At 41.8% G+C, this 13,367-nt stretch overlaps 1 protein-coding gene across 1 annotated transcript in view; it reads left to right on the top strand.

Annotated features, from left to right (window-relative positions):
* TFCP2 (transcription factor CP2) overlaps window positions 1-13,367 on the top strand; it is a 124,342-nt gene that overhangs the window by 23,298 nt on the left and 87,677 nt on the right. The window contains exons 2-4 of the mRNA XM_053708222.1: window positions 3,397-3,548; window positions 7,120-7,196; window positions 9,217-9,322. Of these exons, the coding sequence (XP_053564197.1) occupies window positions 3,397-3,548; window positions 7,120-7,196; window positions 9,217-9,322 (335 nt within the window). The remainder of the gene's footprint in view (window positions 1-3,396; window positions 3,549-7,119; window positions 7,197-9,216; window positions 9,323-13,367) is intronic.

Genomic DNA, 13,367 nt, shown 5'->3' with positions numbered 1-13,367 from the left:
AAAACTGAACAGATAATTTTGTTATCAGACAGAACAGCATTCTGAGGATTCCATTGGGTTTTTAAACTAGTCTACAAATTCCCAGTCTGGATTTTTTTTTTTTTTTCTCTGAACTTTGAATGATAACCCTACGTGGTTCTGAATCTTAGTACTATTGATAACGCTTGTTGTGTCCATTTTATTTTGATCTTGTTAGGGAGTAGTTTACAAAGCCAGGGAGGTATTAAAAACTCTAGTCCATAACATCTTATCTATATGTTTCCCTTTGATGGTATGAGTTCCCAGAAAATGTTAATGTGCAATTTTTGTAAGCTGTGAAAAGCACTAAAGCACTTTTTTTTTTTTTTTTTTTTTTTTTTTTAAATTTTCTTCTTCACTAAGGGCCTTTTTTGTACTTTAAAGATACAGGAAACCCCAAAAATTCTTTCATGCTTTAGGTAGAACGTAAAATTTTAAACAACTTTCCAGTTTACTTTTATTATCAAATGGGCTTCATTCTCATGATATAATTTGTTGAAGGTGCAGCAATGCGCTACTGGTTTCTAAATGAACACATGGGTGAGCCAATGACAATTGGGTGTGTGTGTGTATGTATACATCTGCGCATGCTCAGAGATAACTACAGTGGCCGCATTGGGACAAACGACTAAAAGCAAAGTTAAAAATGGAAAATGCAGTAAATTGCAATGTAACAATATTCATACAGGCGAATTGGCACATCATCAACACGGATGAACGCTTACCCTTTAAAATATCATCCATCCGAGAGTTGGTTATAAACGTTAAAGATCTTTGAGGGACTACTTGATGCGTCTTGACAACGTCCAAAGTTATACTAACAAGACTTGGTTAGGGAAGCCTAAACATGGTTGTTTTAAGTGTATTGGTTGCACTACCTGTAATGGGTTGGTGCAAACCACCCATTTTGTCCACCCATGGCACAACAAACGCTATGCCATTAAGCACAGAGTCGCATGTACTACCAAGTTTATAGTGTACATGCTGCACTGTTGCTGTGGCAGATATTAAGTTGGCAAAACAAGTTATCTATGTAGCCGTATGGCCAATCACAGGGCATCCATACGTGTTGCCCTAGCCACTGGTGAAAGTGATCAGCCAGTGGCTAGACACTTTCTGTCTGACAAACATACTGTGGCCGATTTGCGATACGTGATCATTGATCAAGTGCCTCCCTTACTGAGATGGGGTAATAGGGCCAAATTATTTTTGCAAAAAGAGACCAGGTGGATTTACACCTTAGATACTTTAGTAACGTGGGGCCTTAATACCCATTTTGATATGCAATGTTTCTTGTAATGATCCTGTCTATACATATTTTACACGTAATAGTATATTGTGTAGTACAGCTAGCCATAGATTCATACTAATCTGATAGTCATACTCTGAGTCTGTCAGTTATTAGATTATACAGGGATGATTAAAATTGTATTCATAATTTTTATGTCTTTTTGACATTTTCCCTCCTAGTTAAAGCATATTTTGCGGTAGGTAGGTTTCATTTGTCTCCCTGGTCAAATTAATTTTGTGCTGTAACGGTATGGATTTTATAATTACACTTGATTTTCATTACTTGCCTTTTTTTTTTTTTTTTTGTAACGTCTTTTAGTTTGTCCCAATGCGGCCACCGTAGTTCTCTCTAAACATGTTCAGTTGCGCAGATGAGACGCTGCATATGTTCAGCATTCACAGTACATTGTGGAGGGTATTTAAAAGGAGTAAGTTGCACTATATTTTCTGTCTGAGGAAGGGGCTAACGGTTCAATTAAAGAAGTTTGTGTTTTCACAGCCGAGAGTGCGGGACCTGTTTATTTCATTTGTTTACTTTCCTACCCAGAGCACCCTGGAAGTTGGAAGTTTGCGTGTGCAGATCCCCTGCTTGATGTTTTCACACATTTTTTATCTTTCTATCTCTATCCACCAATCAGCAGCTAGAACCTAGGTTATTTGCTGCTCCCGAGCTTACCTAGATAAACCTTTCAGCAAAGGATAACAAGAGAAGGAAGCAAATTAAATAATAGAGCATACAATTTTAAACAACTTTCAAATTTACTTATGTCTAAATCATGAATGTCTAATTATGACTACTGTCTCTTAAGTATTATTTGGAAGCTTCAAAGGCTGTGTGAAAAATCAGTCTTTTGTATCTGTTTTTTGTTTTTTTATATTTTTTTCTTTGAGATTTTAAAAACCATACAATAGACATAAATCCTATAGTGACATAAGTAAAACTTATTAGAGCTAAAGTATATTGATACTTCAAACAGTTGTTAGCAGAATGGAACAGCATACATTCACATGTCGACAATTAAAACTGAAATATATTGATACTTCACAGTGAAAGGTGTTTGCATAAAGATAAATTTAGAATCATGCAAAACTAATCAAGCCTTTGTCCAGAAACTCCTGGGGAAATCTGTTTTTAATTGCAAGGGTACATACCACAGATGTGTGACTTTATCTTGGGTCTAGTAAAATAATTCTTGTATTGATCAGTTGTGCAGATCAGCTACTTGTTGTTCCCTGTATACACCCCTTCCGTTTTATCCCTTCAAACTACATTATGTGGTAAATAGGCCTCGACAATTTAAACTTGTGCAAGAACCACTCTTTCCTGTTGCTTGCTTGTTACCTGCTGGTTAGATTCTTGTGGTACAACCCTCATTCTCCCCTTTTCATTAAGGTTATAGCTTGGCTATCCAACAGAGTTTTATGAAGGTTCTGTCTGCTTTTAAAGGGACATGAAACCCAAAAATTTTCTTTCATGATTCAGATAGAGAATACAATTTTAAACCACTGTCTAATTTACTTCTATTGTTTAATTTGCTTCCTTCACTTCCTTCTCTTGTTATCCTTTGCTGAAATGTTTATCTAGCTAAGCTCAGGAGCAGCAGAGCACCTAGGTTCTAACTGTTGATTGGTGTGTGGGTGTGTATGTATGTATGTATGTATGTATAAAAATTTTGTGTGATTGGCTCACCCATGTGTAGTGCATTGCTGCTCTTTCAACAAATGATACCAAGAGAATGAAGCAAATTTGATAATAGAAGTAAATTAAAAAGTTGTTAAAAATTGTATTCTCTATCTGAATCATGAAAGCATTTTTTGGGTTTCATGTTCTTTTAAGTGTAATTAAGCTATATACACACGCCCGTAAGCACCCTGTCATTTTTGTTTATGAAGACATTGATTCATAGTAATTATTATATTTGTTGTTTTTTTTTGTTTTGTGTTTTTTTTAAATTAAATTAGTACTTGCAACTGTTTTTTAAATGTATTCAAAATGGTTGATAGGTTACTGTATGTATGCGTGTGTATATTATATAATATTTTTTTTCCCCCCTTTAATGCATTACTCTCCATGTTGGTTTATTTCAGTGATGTGCTTGCCTTGCCTATTTTCAAGCAAGAAGAATCCAACCTGCCACCCGACAATGAGAACAAAATATTACCTTTCCAGTATGTACTCTGCACAGCTACCTCTCCTGCTGTTAAACTCCACGAGGAGACGCTCACTTATCTCAATCAAGGTACAGCTGCCACTTTAAGAGAAGTATATGGGTTGCTTACCCACTTTTGATTGCTCATGAGAAAACCTGTACATAGGGAAGATTGATACATTAAAAAGTCCAAGTTTATTAGGAAAAGTTAAATACTATTTTCCACAGACTTAAATATTTTCAGCACCTGAAGTGTAAAGGGTTTGTCACAACTTTACTTATGCATGGGTCATAAACTTAATGAATACAGAAGTAAATATTAATCTTATAAGCTGATTAGTTTCACTTTTAACCGCTTGGCTGCCAGAGAGAGCTGCAGAGTGTTGCTACTCAGCGAGTTACAGCTGTCAGTTTTGAACAACACTAAAGCTTATTTTGTGTGTGTGTTTAGTATGTCTACAGTTAAAAACTGCATTTTAAAAGCAGATAAAGGGACATTAAACACATTTTAAGCTGCGTAACAATGTACCTTAATATTGGAGTAGAATTTTGCAATAAATAATGCAGCTTTATTTTGTCAAATGAGCGTTTGTTTTGTTTGTTTTACTGATTTCCCTGTCCCCAGGACAAAAGAACCCTTGCTAACCAATCACAAATTAATATGCAGATATAGCATGAACTCTGCTTGCACATGTGCAGTTAAAAAATTAGACTGGGGTAGCCTGCCCTCTTCTATTCCCTTAAAGGGATAGTCTAGTCAAAAATAAACTTTCATGATTCAGATAGAGCAAGCAACTTTCTAATTTACTCCTATTATCAGTTTTTTTCTTTTTTTCACTTAGTATCTTTATTTAAGAAAGCTGGAAAGTAAATCTAGGAGCCAGCCCATTTTTGGTTCATCACCTGGGTAGCGCTTGCTGATTGGTTGGCTGCATTTAGCCACCAATCAGCAAGCGCTACCCAGGTGCTGAACCAATGATGGGCCGGCTCGTAAGCTTACTCCGGAGCAGGAGAATTCAATTTTAAAAACTTCCCAATTTACTTCTGTTAAAGGGACAGTCTAGTCAAAATCAAACTTTCATGATTCAAGTAGGACATGCAATTTTAACCATTTTCCAATTTACTTTTGTCATCAAATTTGGTTTGTTCTTTTTGTATTCTTTGTTGAAAGCTAAACCTAGGTAGGATCATATGCTAATTTATTTGCCGTTGAAGGCTGCCTCTTAGCTCAGAGCATTTTTACTTTTTATTCACAGCTAGAGGGCATTCGTTCATGTGTGCCATATAGATAACATTGTGGTTATGCGTGTGAAGTTACCTATGAGTCACCACTGATTGGCTTAAATGTATGTCTGTCAAAATAACTAAAATAAGGGGGCAGAATGCAGAGGCTTAGATGCAAGGTAATCAGAGGTAAAAGGTATATTAATATAAGTGTTGGTTATGCAAAACTGGAGAATGGGTAATAAAGGAATTATCTATCTTTTTAAACAAACATTCTGGAGAAGACTTTCCCTTTAATTTTTCGTCATTCTATTGGTATCCTGTATTGAAGGTGCAGTAATGTACTACTGGGAGCTAGCTGAACACATTGGTAAGCCAATAAGAGATATTTGTGCAGCCACCAATCAGCCGCTATCTCCTGAGCCTATCTAAGCATGCTTTTTAACAAAGGATACAGAAGAACTTGGCAAATAAGATAACAGAATTAAATTATAAAGTTGTTTAAAATTGTTTGCACTGTCTGAATCATTTGTTTTTGTTTCATGTCCATTTTAAAGGGACAGTGTAATTCCCCTCCTTTTAATGCGTTCCCAATTATCCATTTTTTCTACTGGAGTGTGTGAATTTTTTTACAAATAGCTCCTTTACCTTGATTTTGTCTTTTTTAAAATAGCTGCTTTTGTATGTAGCATCCCAACCTATACTTACAATTTCAGTACTTAAGTAATAGTTATAGAAAAGCTATGTAAACAAGGATTAGAGAAAATCCCAGTGGGGGATTGGACGGAAAGATACTAACAAGTTAATTTTCCACTGTTCTCTTTAAGTATTGGTCCTATTGTGTATGGAGAGATTAGATAATAAATATTTTGAGTAACTATAGAGAGAAACTGTAAAAAAAAAGTGAAAAAAAAATGTGATTTCAATTAACAGATGGCTATTTCATATACGAAAATAAAGCTAATGGAGCAAGCTCGCATAGATTTTATACTCTGCAGCTGGTACAAGTCATTGTAAACGCATACATTTGAAAACAATTTTAGTACATTATCCTTTTATTATCACCTGGGAAATGAAAGCTGCTGTCTATTGATTTGACTTCTCCCACACTAGGGCAAGCCCTAGTGTGTTTTTTAATCACTCCAGCTACCAGACAGGACACTAGTGCAATATGTTGCTGATCCCTGTAAAAGTTTATCATAATCCCTGTCAAAACTACTACCAAAGTGATGACCTGCTCTGGCATTTAGTTTGCTATTGAAAGTGATCAAGTAATGACATTCTAATCATACAAACATTCAGAATAACAAATAATCAGAGAGAATGTTTGTTTTTTAAATTAATTTTACAAAGTCCCTGCTACTTATATATTAAACATCTGTTCAAATCCTATAATATAAAAGGCCAAGTGTGTTTGTCCGAAGCTGTCATGCGCAGTAGAGACAGCACGAGGACAAACGCACCTGGCCTTACCTGACATGCTGTTTGCGGCGATGGGGCGAAAGTGGGCTTGGTAGGTGGGAGCGTGGGCGTGGCCGGGATTGGTCGGCGCGAAAGAGAGGGGGAGAGAAAAAAAGAGATAGGAAAGAGCTAAAGAGGGAGACAGAGAGCAAAATAGAGGGAAAAGCGCAAAAGAGAGGGGAGAGAGGGAGCAATAGCGAGGGATGGGGAGAGGGAGCAAAGGAGAGGGATGGGGAGAGGGAGCGCAAAAAGAGGGGGATGGGGAGAGGGAGCGCAAAAAGAGGGGGGATGGGGAGAGGGAGCGCAAAAAGAGGGGGGATGGGGAGAGGGGGCGTAGAAAGAGGGGGGATGGGGAGAGTGGGCGCAAAAAGAGGGGGGATGGGGAGAGTGGGCGCAAAAAGAGGGGGGACGGGGAGAGGGGGCGCAAAAAGAGGGGGGACGGGGAGAGGGGGCGCAAAAAGAGGGGGGACGGGGAGAGGGGGCGCAAAAAGAGGGGGGACGGGGAGAGGGAGCGCAAAAAGAGGGGGGACGGGGAGAGGGAGCGCAAAAAGAGGGGGGACGGGGAGAGGGAGCGCAAAAAGAGGGGGGACGGGGAGAGGGAGCGCAAAAAGAGGGGGGACGGGGAGAGGGAGCGCAAAAAGAGGGGGGACGGGGAGAGGGAGCGCAAAAAGAGGGGGAATGGGGAGAGGGAGCGCAAAAAGAGGGGGAGAGGGAGCGCAAAAAGAGAGGGGGGGGGGAGAGGGAGCAAGGGGTGGGACCGCTGTACTTCAAAAAATGGCCCGTGTAAACGGGCTTTAGGACTAGTATAATATATAAAGTGACAATGAAGCCAGAATAGCTTTTGATCTAATTTCTAAGTGAATTGTGTCATTGAAGAAGGAGAATGGATTTACTCCATGATATTTTAGTGTCTGAGAGAACATTTTTCACCATGCATGTAGTAACAGACTCAAAAGCTTTTTTAATCCTTTTACAGGACAGTCCTATGAAATCAGAATGTTGGACAACAGGAAACTGGGAGAACTGCCTGAAATAAACGGAAAGTTAGTCAAGGTGAGAGGCACACCAGCATGATATCTAGAAGCCATGATGGTAATAGCAGATTTCATATCTTGTGTTTTAGAAACTAACTCTACTACAAACCCTAGAGCATTCGTATGTCTTACTGGTAATAGGCACTGTGTAATTGTGTACTGTGTAGAGTAGTGTTTCTCGCCTCTAGTGCTGAAATAGACATCTCTCGCGCTCTCTCTTTTTCTCTCTCTCGCGCTCTCTCTTTTTCTCTCTCTCGCGCTCGCTCTTTTTCTCTCTCTCCCGCTCTCTTTTTCTCTCTCTCGCGCTCGCTCTTTTTCTCTCTCTCTCGCGCGCGCTCTTTTTCTCTCTCTCTCGCGCGCGCTCTTTTTCTCTCTCTCTCGCGCGCGCTCTTTTTCTCTCTCTCGCGCGCGCTCTTTTTCTCTCTCTCTCGCGCGCGCTCTTTTTCTCTCTCTCTCGCGCGCGCTCTTTTTCTCTCTCGCGCGCGCTCTTTTTCTCTCTCGCGCGCGCTCTTTTTCTCTCTCGCGCGCGCTCTTTTTCTCTCTCGCGCGCGCTCTTTTTCTCTCTCGCGCGCGCTCTTTTTCTCTCTCGCGCGCGCTCTTTTTCTCTCTCGCGCGCGCTCTTTTTCTCTCTCTCGCGCGCGCTCTTTTTCTCTCTCTCGCGCGCGCTCTTTTTCTCTCTCTCGCGCGCGCTCTTTTTCTCTCTCTCGCGCGCGCTCTTTTTCTCTCTCTCGCGCGCGCTCTTTTTCTCTCTCTCGCGCGCTCTCTTTTTCTCTCTCTCGCGCGCGCTCTTTTTCTCTCTCTCGCGCGCGCTCTTTTTCTCTCTCTCGCGCGCGCTCTTTTTCTCTATCTTGTGTTTTAGAAACTAACTCTACTACAAACCCTAGAGCATTCGTATGTCTTACTGGTAATAGGCACTGTGTAATTGTGTACTGTGTAGAGTAGTGTTTCTCGCCTCTAGTGCTGAAATAGACATCTCTCGCGCTCTCTCTTATTCTCTCTCTCGCGCTCTCTCTTATTCTCTCTCTCGCGCTCTCTCTTATTCTCTCTCTCGCGCTCTCTCTTTTTCTCTCTCTCTCGCGCTCGCTCTTTTTCTCTCTCTCTCGCGCTCGCTCTTTTTCTCTCTCTCTCTCGCGCGCTCTTTTTCTCTCTCTCGCGCGCTCTTTTTCTCTCTCTCGCGCGCTCTTTTTCTCTCTCTCGCGCGCTCTTTTTCTCTCTCTCGCGCGCTCTTTTTCTCTCTCTCGCGCGCTCTTTTTCTCTCTCTCGCGCGCTCTTTTTCTCTCTCTCGCGCGCTCTTTTTCTCTCTCTCGCGCGCTCTTTTTCTCTCTCTCGCGCGCTCTTTTTCTCTCTCTCGCGCGCTCTTTTTCTCTCTCTCGCGCGCTCTTTTTCTCTCTCTCGCGCGCTCTTTTTCTCTCTCTCGCGCGCTCTTTTTCTCTCTCTCGCGCGCTCTTTTTCTCTCTCTCGCGCGCTCTTTTTCTCTCTCTCGCGCGCTCTTTTTCTCTCTCGCGCGCGCTCTTTTTCTCTCTCTCGCGCGCGCTCTTTTTCTCTCTCTCGCGCGCGCTCTTTTTCTCTCTCTCGCGCGCGCTCTTTTTCTCTCTCTCGCGCGCGCTCTTTTTCTCTCTCTCGCGCGCGCTCTTTTTCTCTCTCTCGCGCGCGCTCTTTTTCTCTCTCGCGCGCGCTCTTTTTTTTTTTCTCTCTCGCGCGCGCTCTTTTTTTCTTTCTCTCTCGCGCGCGCTCTTTTTCTCTCTCTCGCGCGCACGCTGGGGGCAGCTTTGTGGGCAAGTTTAAAATTTATTGGGTTGACAGAACCTTTGAGCAGCTTACAGTCCGTTAATGTTTTAATCTATGTAACACAGAAACTGATCTGATTAAAACTAGGTAGGAGCTTCCTTAATTCATCAGCTTCCAAAACGTAGAAATGCTCTGCTTTTCCTAATTGAATAAACATTTTGACACTTTAGCACTTAAACAGTGGCGTTTTTGCCATTGACATTCTCTGTTTCTTTAGCTGTGGCTCTTGAAAATCTTTTCATTCACTCCAGAGCATCTTTCGAGTGGTGTTTCATGACAGACGCTTGCAATACACAGAACACCAGCAGCTGGAAGGATGGAGATGGAACAGGCCTGGAGACCGAATACTTGACATAGGTAGATACAGAGCTTTGTTGCTGTTAGAGAAATCATTACATGTATTGTTAAAGGCACATTACTCTATCTCCACACGTGGAGGAGAATGTGTAAAGGGCAGTAAAATTATGTTATAAATACATTACATGGTAATAAATCTGCTGTATTGGGAGCTGGGGTTCATTATCAAATAATGGTAAACTGGTCAATATTTTGATTCCTATTTCAAAATCTCACTAAGCTTCCTCTTATCAAGGAAGTACAGTGAGATGTCCCCCCCCCCCTTACTTTTTGTACGCAGTTTTTATTTACAAATAAAACTGACTTTTAATTGGACATTGAGCAACCTCTTGCTTTTGTGTTTATCCTAAACTCCCAGAGAGGCCAAAAAGCAAATTCTGCAACCTGCAAATCAAATAGCTGGTTTATTTGAAACCTTTTGAAAACCTAGTTTGCAAATTTTGTTGGTTAGGGACAAAGTACAGTTTGTGCACAACAGCAAGTAGTGTTTAAGTCATATTTGTGCAGCCACTAATCAGCAGATAGCTCCCAGTAGGGCATTGCTGCTTCAGAGCCTACCTAGGTATTTTTTACAACAATGAATACCAAGAGATCAAATAAGATTATAGAAGTAAATTGGAAAGTTTTGAAATTTGCATGCTCATAATTTTTTTTTTTTTTTTTTTACTTTACTGTCCCTTTAAATGACAGACCATTTTGGCACTTTAGCACAGTATTGGTTTCACCGTAATTTTTCTGCTCTGTTTATTGCATATATATAATATATATATTATAACGGACAAACAGGCCATTTTTGTGTGATACCCTTTACAGGAACAAAAAAACCCTCAATAAATAGGAATTTAATACTTAAAATGGAGAAAAACATTTTTTTTTTCTTTTGCATGATGTACCGAGTCCACGGATTCATCCTTGTGGCAAAGAGAGCACCACAGCAGAGCTGTCTATATAGCTCCCCCCTTAACTCCACCCCCCAGTCATTCTCTTTGCCGGCTCTAAGCAGGAAGGGTAAAGTGAAAGAGGTGTTAAACTGATGTGTCATCTAAATCTAAGCTTTTGTCCATCCCTTTCAAAGGTAAGACCCTATTCGGGCCTCAACTGAAAGAGATCATTTCGGACCATACTGGAGGGAAGCGTCATGCCCTCCCTCAAGATAAGTCAAATAAGACGAGGACCAAACAGAATAATTTTCGTTCCTTTCGAAACTTCAAAAGTGGTTCCTCTTCCTCTGCTGCAAAGCAAGAGGGGAACTTTGCTCAATCCAAGCCAACCTGGAGACCTAATCAGGCTTGGAACAAGGGTAAACAGGCCAAAAAGCCTGCTGCTGCCACTAAGTCAGCATGAAGGGGTAGCCCCCGATCCGGGACCGGATCTAGTAGGGGGCAGACTCTCTCTCTTTGCTCAGGCCTGGGCAAGAGGCGTTCAGTATTCCTGGGCAGTACAAATTGTAACCCAGGGATACCTTCTAGATTTCAAGGATTCTCCTCCAAGGGGGAGGTTCCATCTTTCTCAATTGTCTGTAAACCCGACAAAAAGAGAGGCGTTCTTACGCTGTGTAGAAGACCTTTTTACCATGGGAGTTATCTGCCCAGTTCCAAAAGCAGAACAGGGGCAGGGGTTCTACTCAAATCTGTTTGTTGTTCCCAAAAAAGAGGGAACTTTCAGACCAATTCTAGATCTCAAGATCCTAAGAGTTTCTGACCAATTCCTAAGAGTCCCATCTTTCAAGATGGAGACCATTCGGACTATCTTACCATTGATCCAGGAGGGTCAATATATGACCACCGTGGACTTAAAGGATGCGTATCTACACATTCCTATCCGCAAAGATCATCACCAGTTCCTCAGGTTCGCCTTTCTGGACAAGCATTATCAGTTTGTGGCTCTTCCTTTCGGGTTGGCCATGGAGCCACAAATCTTCACAAAGGTGCTAGGGTCCCTTCTGGCGGTTCTAAGAGTTTTATTTCTAGGGACTCTGATAGACTCAGTGGACATGAAAATATTTCTGACGGAGGTCAGGAAATAAAAGATTTTGTCCACCTGCTGAGCTCTTCATTCCATTCCTCGGCCGTCAGTGGCTCAGTGTATGGAGGTAATCTGTCTAATGGCAATGGACATAGTTCCGTTTGCTCGCTTGCATCTCAGACCACTGCGACTATGCATGCTCAATAAGTGGAATGGGGATTATGTGGATTTATCTCCTCAGATAAATCTGGATCAAGAGACCAGAGAGACTCTTCTTTGGTGGTTGTCACAGGATCATCTGTCCCAGGGAATGTGTTTCCGCAGGCCAGATTGGGTTATAGTGACGACAGACGCCAGCCTTCTGGGCTGGGGTGCAGTCTGGAATTCCCTGAAAGCACAGGGTTTGTGGACTCGGGAGGAGGCTCTCCTACCGATAAATATTCTGGAATTAAGAGCGATATTCAATGCTCTCCAGGCATGGTCTCAGCTGGCTTCGGCCAGATTCATCAGGTTTCAGTCGGACAACATCACGACTGTGGCTTATTTCAATCATCAGGGCGGAACAAAGAGTTCCTTAGCGATGATAGAGGTCTCAAGGATAATCCGATGGGCAGAGGCTCACTCTTGCCATCTGTCAGCGATCTATATCCCAGGAGTAGAGAACTGGGAGGCAGATTTTCTAAGTCGTCAGACTTTTCAGCCGGGGGAGTGGGAACCCCATCCGGAGGTGTTTGCTCAACTGGTTCGGCTATGGGGCACACCAGAATTGGATCTGATGGCGTCTCGTCAGAACGCCAAACTTCCTCGTTAAGGATCCAGGTCAAGGGATCCTCAGGCTGTACTGAAAGATGCTCTAGCAGTACCCTGGTCGTTCAACCCTGCTTATGTGTTTCCACCATTTCCTCTCCTTCCTCGTTTGATTGCCAGAATCAAACAGGAGAGAGCTTCAGTGATCTTGATAGCTCCTGCGTGGCCACGCAGGACTTGGTATGCAGACCTGGTGGACATGTCATCTCTGCCACCATTGACTTTGCCACTGAGATGGGACCTTCTCATTCAAGGTCCATTCAAGCATCCAAATCTAATTTCTCTGCAACTGACTGCTTGGAGATTGAACGCTTGATTTTATCAAAGCGAGGTTTCTCTGAGTCGGTCATAGATACCTTGATTCAGGCTCGAAAGCCTATTACCAGGAAAATCTATCATAAGATATGGCGTAAATATCTTTTTTTGGTGCGAATCCAAAGGCTACTCCTGGAGTAAAATCAGGATTCCTAGGATTTTGTATTTTCTCAGAGGGATTGGAGAAAGGATTGTCAGCTAGTTCCCTAAAAGGACAGATATCTGCTCTGTCCTGTTGCATAAGCGTCTGGCAGATGTTCCAGACGTTTGGGCTTTTTGTCAGGCTTTAGCTAGAATTAAGCCTGTGTTTAAACCTGTTGCTCCGCCATGGAGTCTAAATTTAGTTCTTAAAGTTCTTCAGGGGGTTCCGTTTGAACCCATGCATTCCATAGATAGATATTAAGCTTTTATCTTGGAAGGTTTTGTTCCTAGTTGCTATCTCTTCAGCTTGAAGATTTTCTGAACTATCTGCATTACAATGTGATTCGCCTTATCTTGTTTTCCATGCTGATAAGGTGGTTTTGCGTACCAAGCCTGGGTTCCTACCTAAGGTTGTTACTAACAGGAATATCAATCAGGAAATTGTTGTTCCTTCTCTGTGTTCTAATCCTTCTTCTAAGAAGGAATGTCTGTTGCACAACTTGGACGTGGCTCGTGCTTTGAAATTTTATTTACAGGCAACAAAAGATTTTCGTCAAACATCTTCTTTGTTGTCTATTCTGGAAAGCGTAGGGGACAGCAGCCTCCTGAAAAGATTACAGCTCATTCTACTAGAGCGGTAGCTTCCACATGGGCTTTTAAAAATGATTCTTCTGTTGAACAGATTTGTAAGGCTGCGACTTGGTCTTCGCTCCATACTTTTTCAAAATTTTACAAATTTGATACTTTTGCTTCTTTATTCTTACCTGATAAATTTCTGTCTTCTGCGATGTACCAAGTCCACGGCCCGCCCTGTCTA

Source organism: Bombina bombina, chromosome 3, assembly GCF_027579735.1.
Source record: "Bombina bombina isolate aBomBom1 chromosome 3, aBomBom1.pri, whole genome shotgun sequence".
In the NCBI taxonomy this organism is placed as follows: domain Eukaryota; kingdom Metazoa; phylum Chordata; class Amphibia; order Anura; family Bombinatoridae; genus Bombina; species Bombina bombina.
This window is presented reverse-complemented; position numbering and strand designations above follow the sequence as displayed.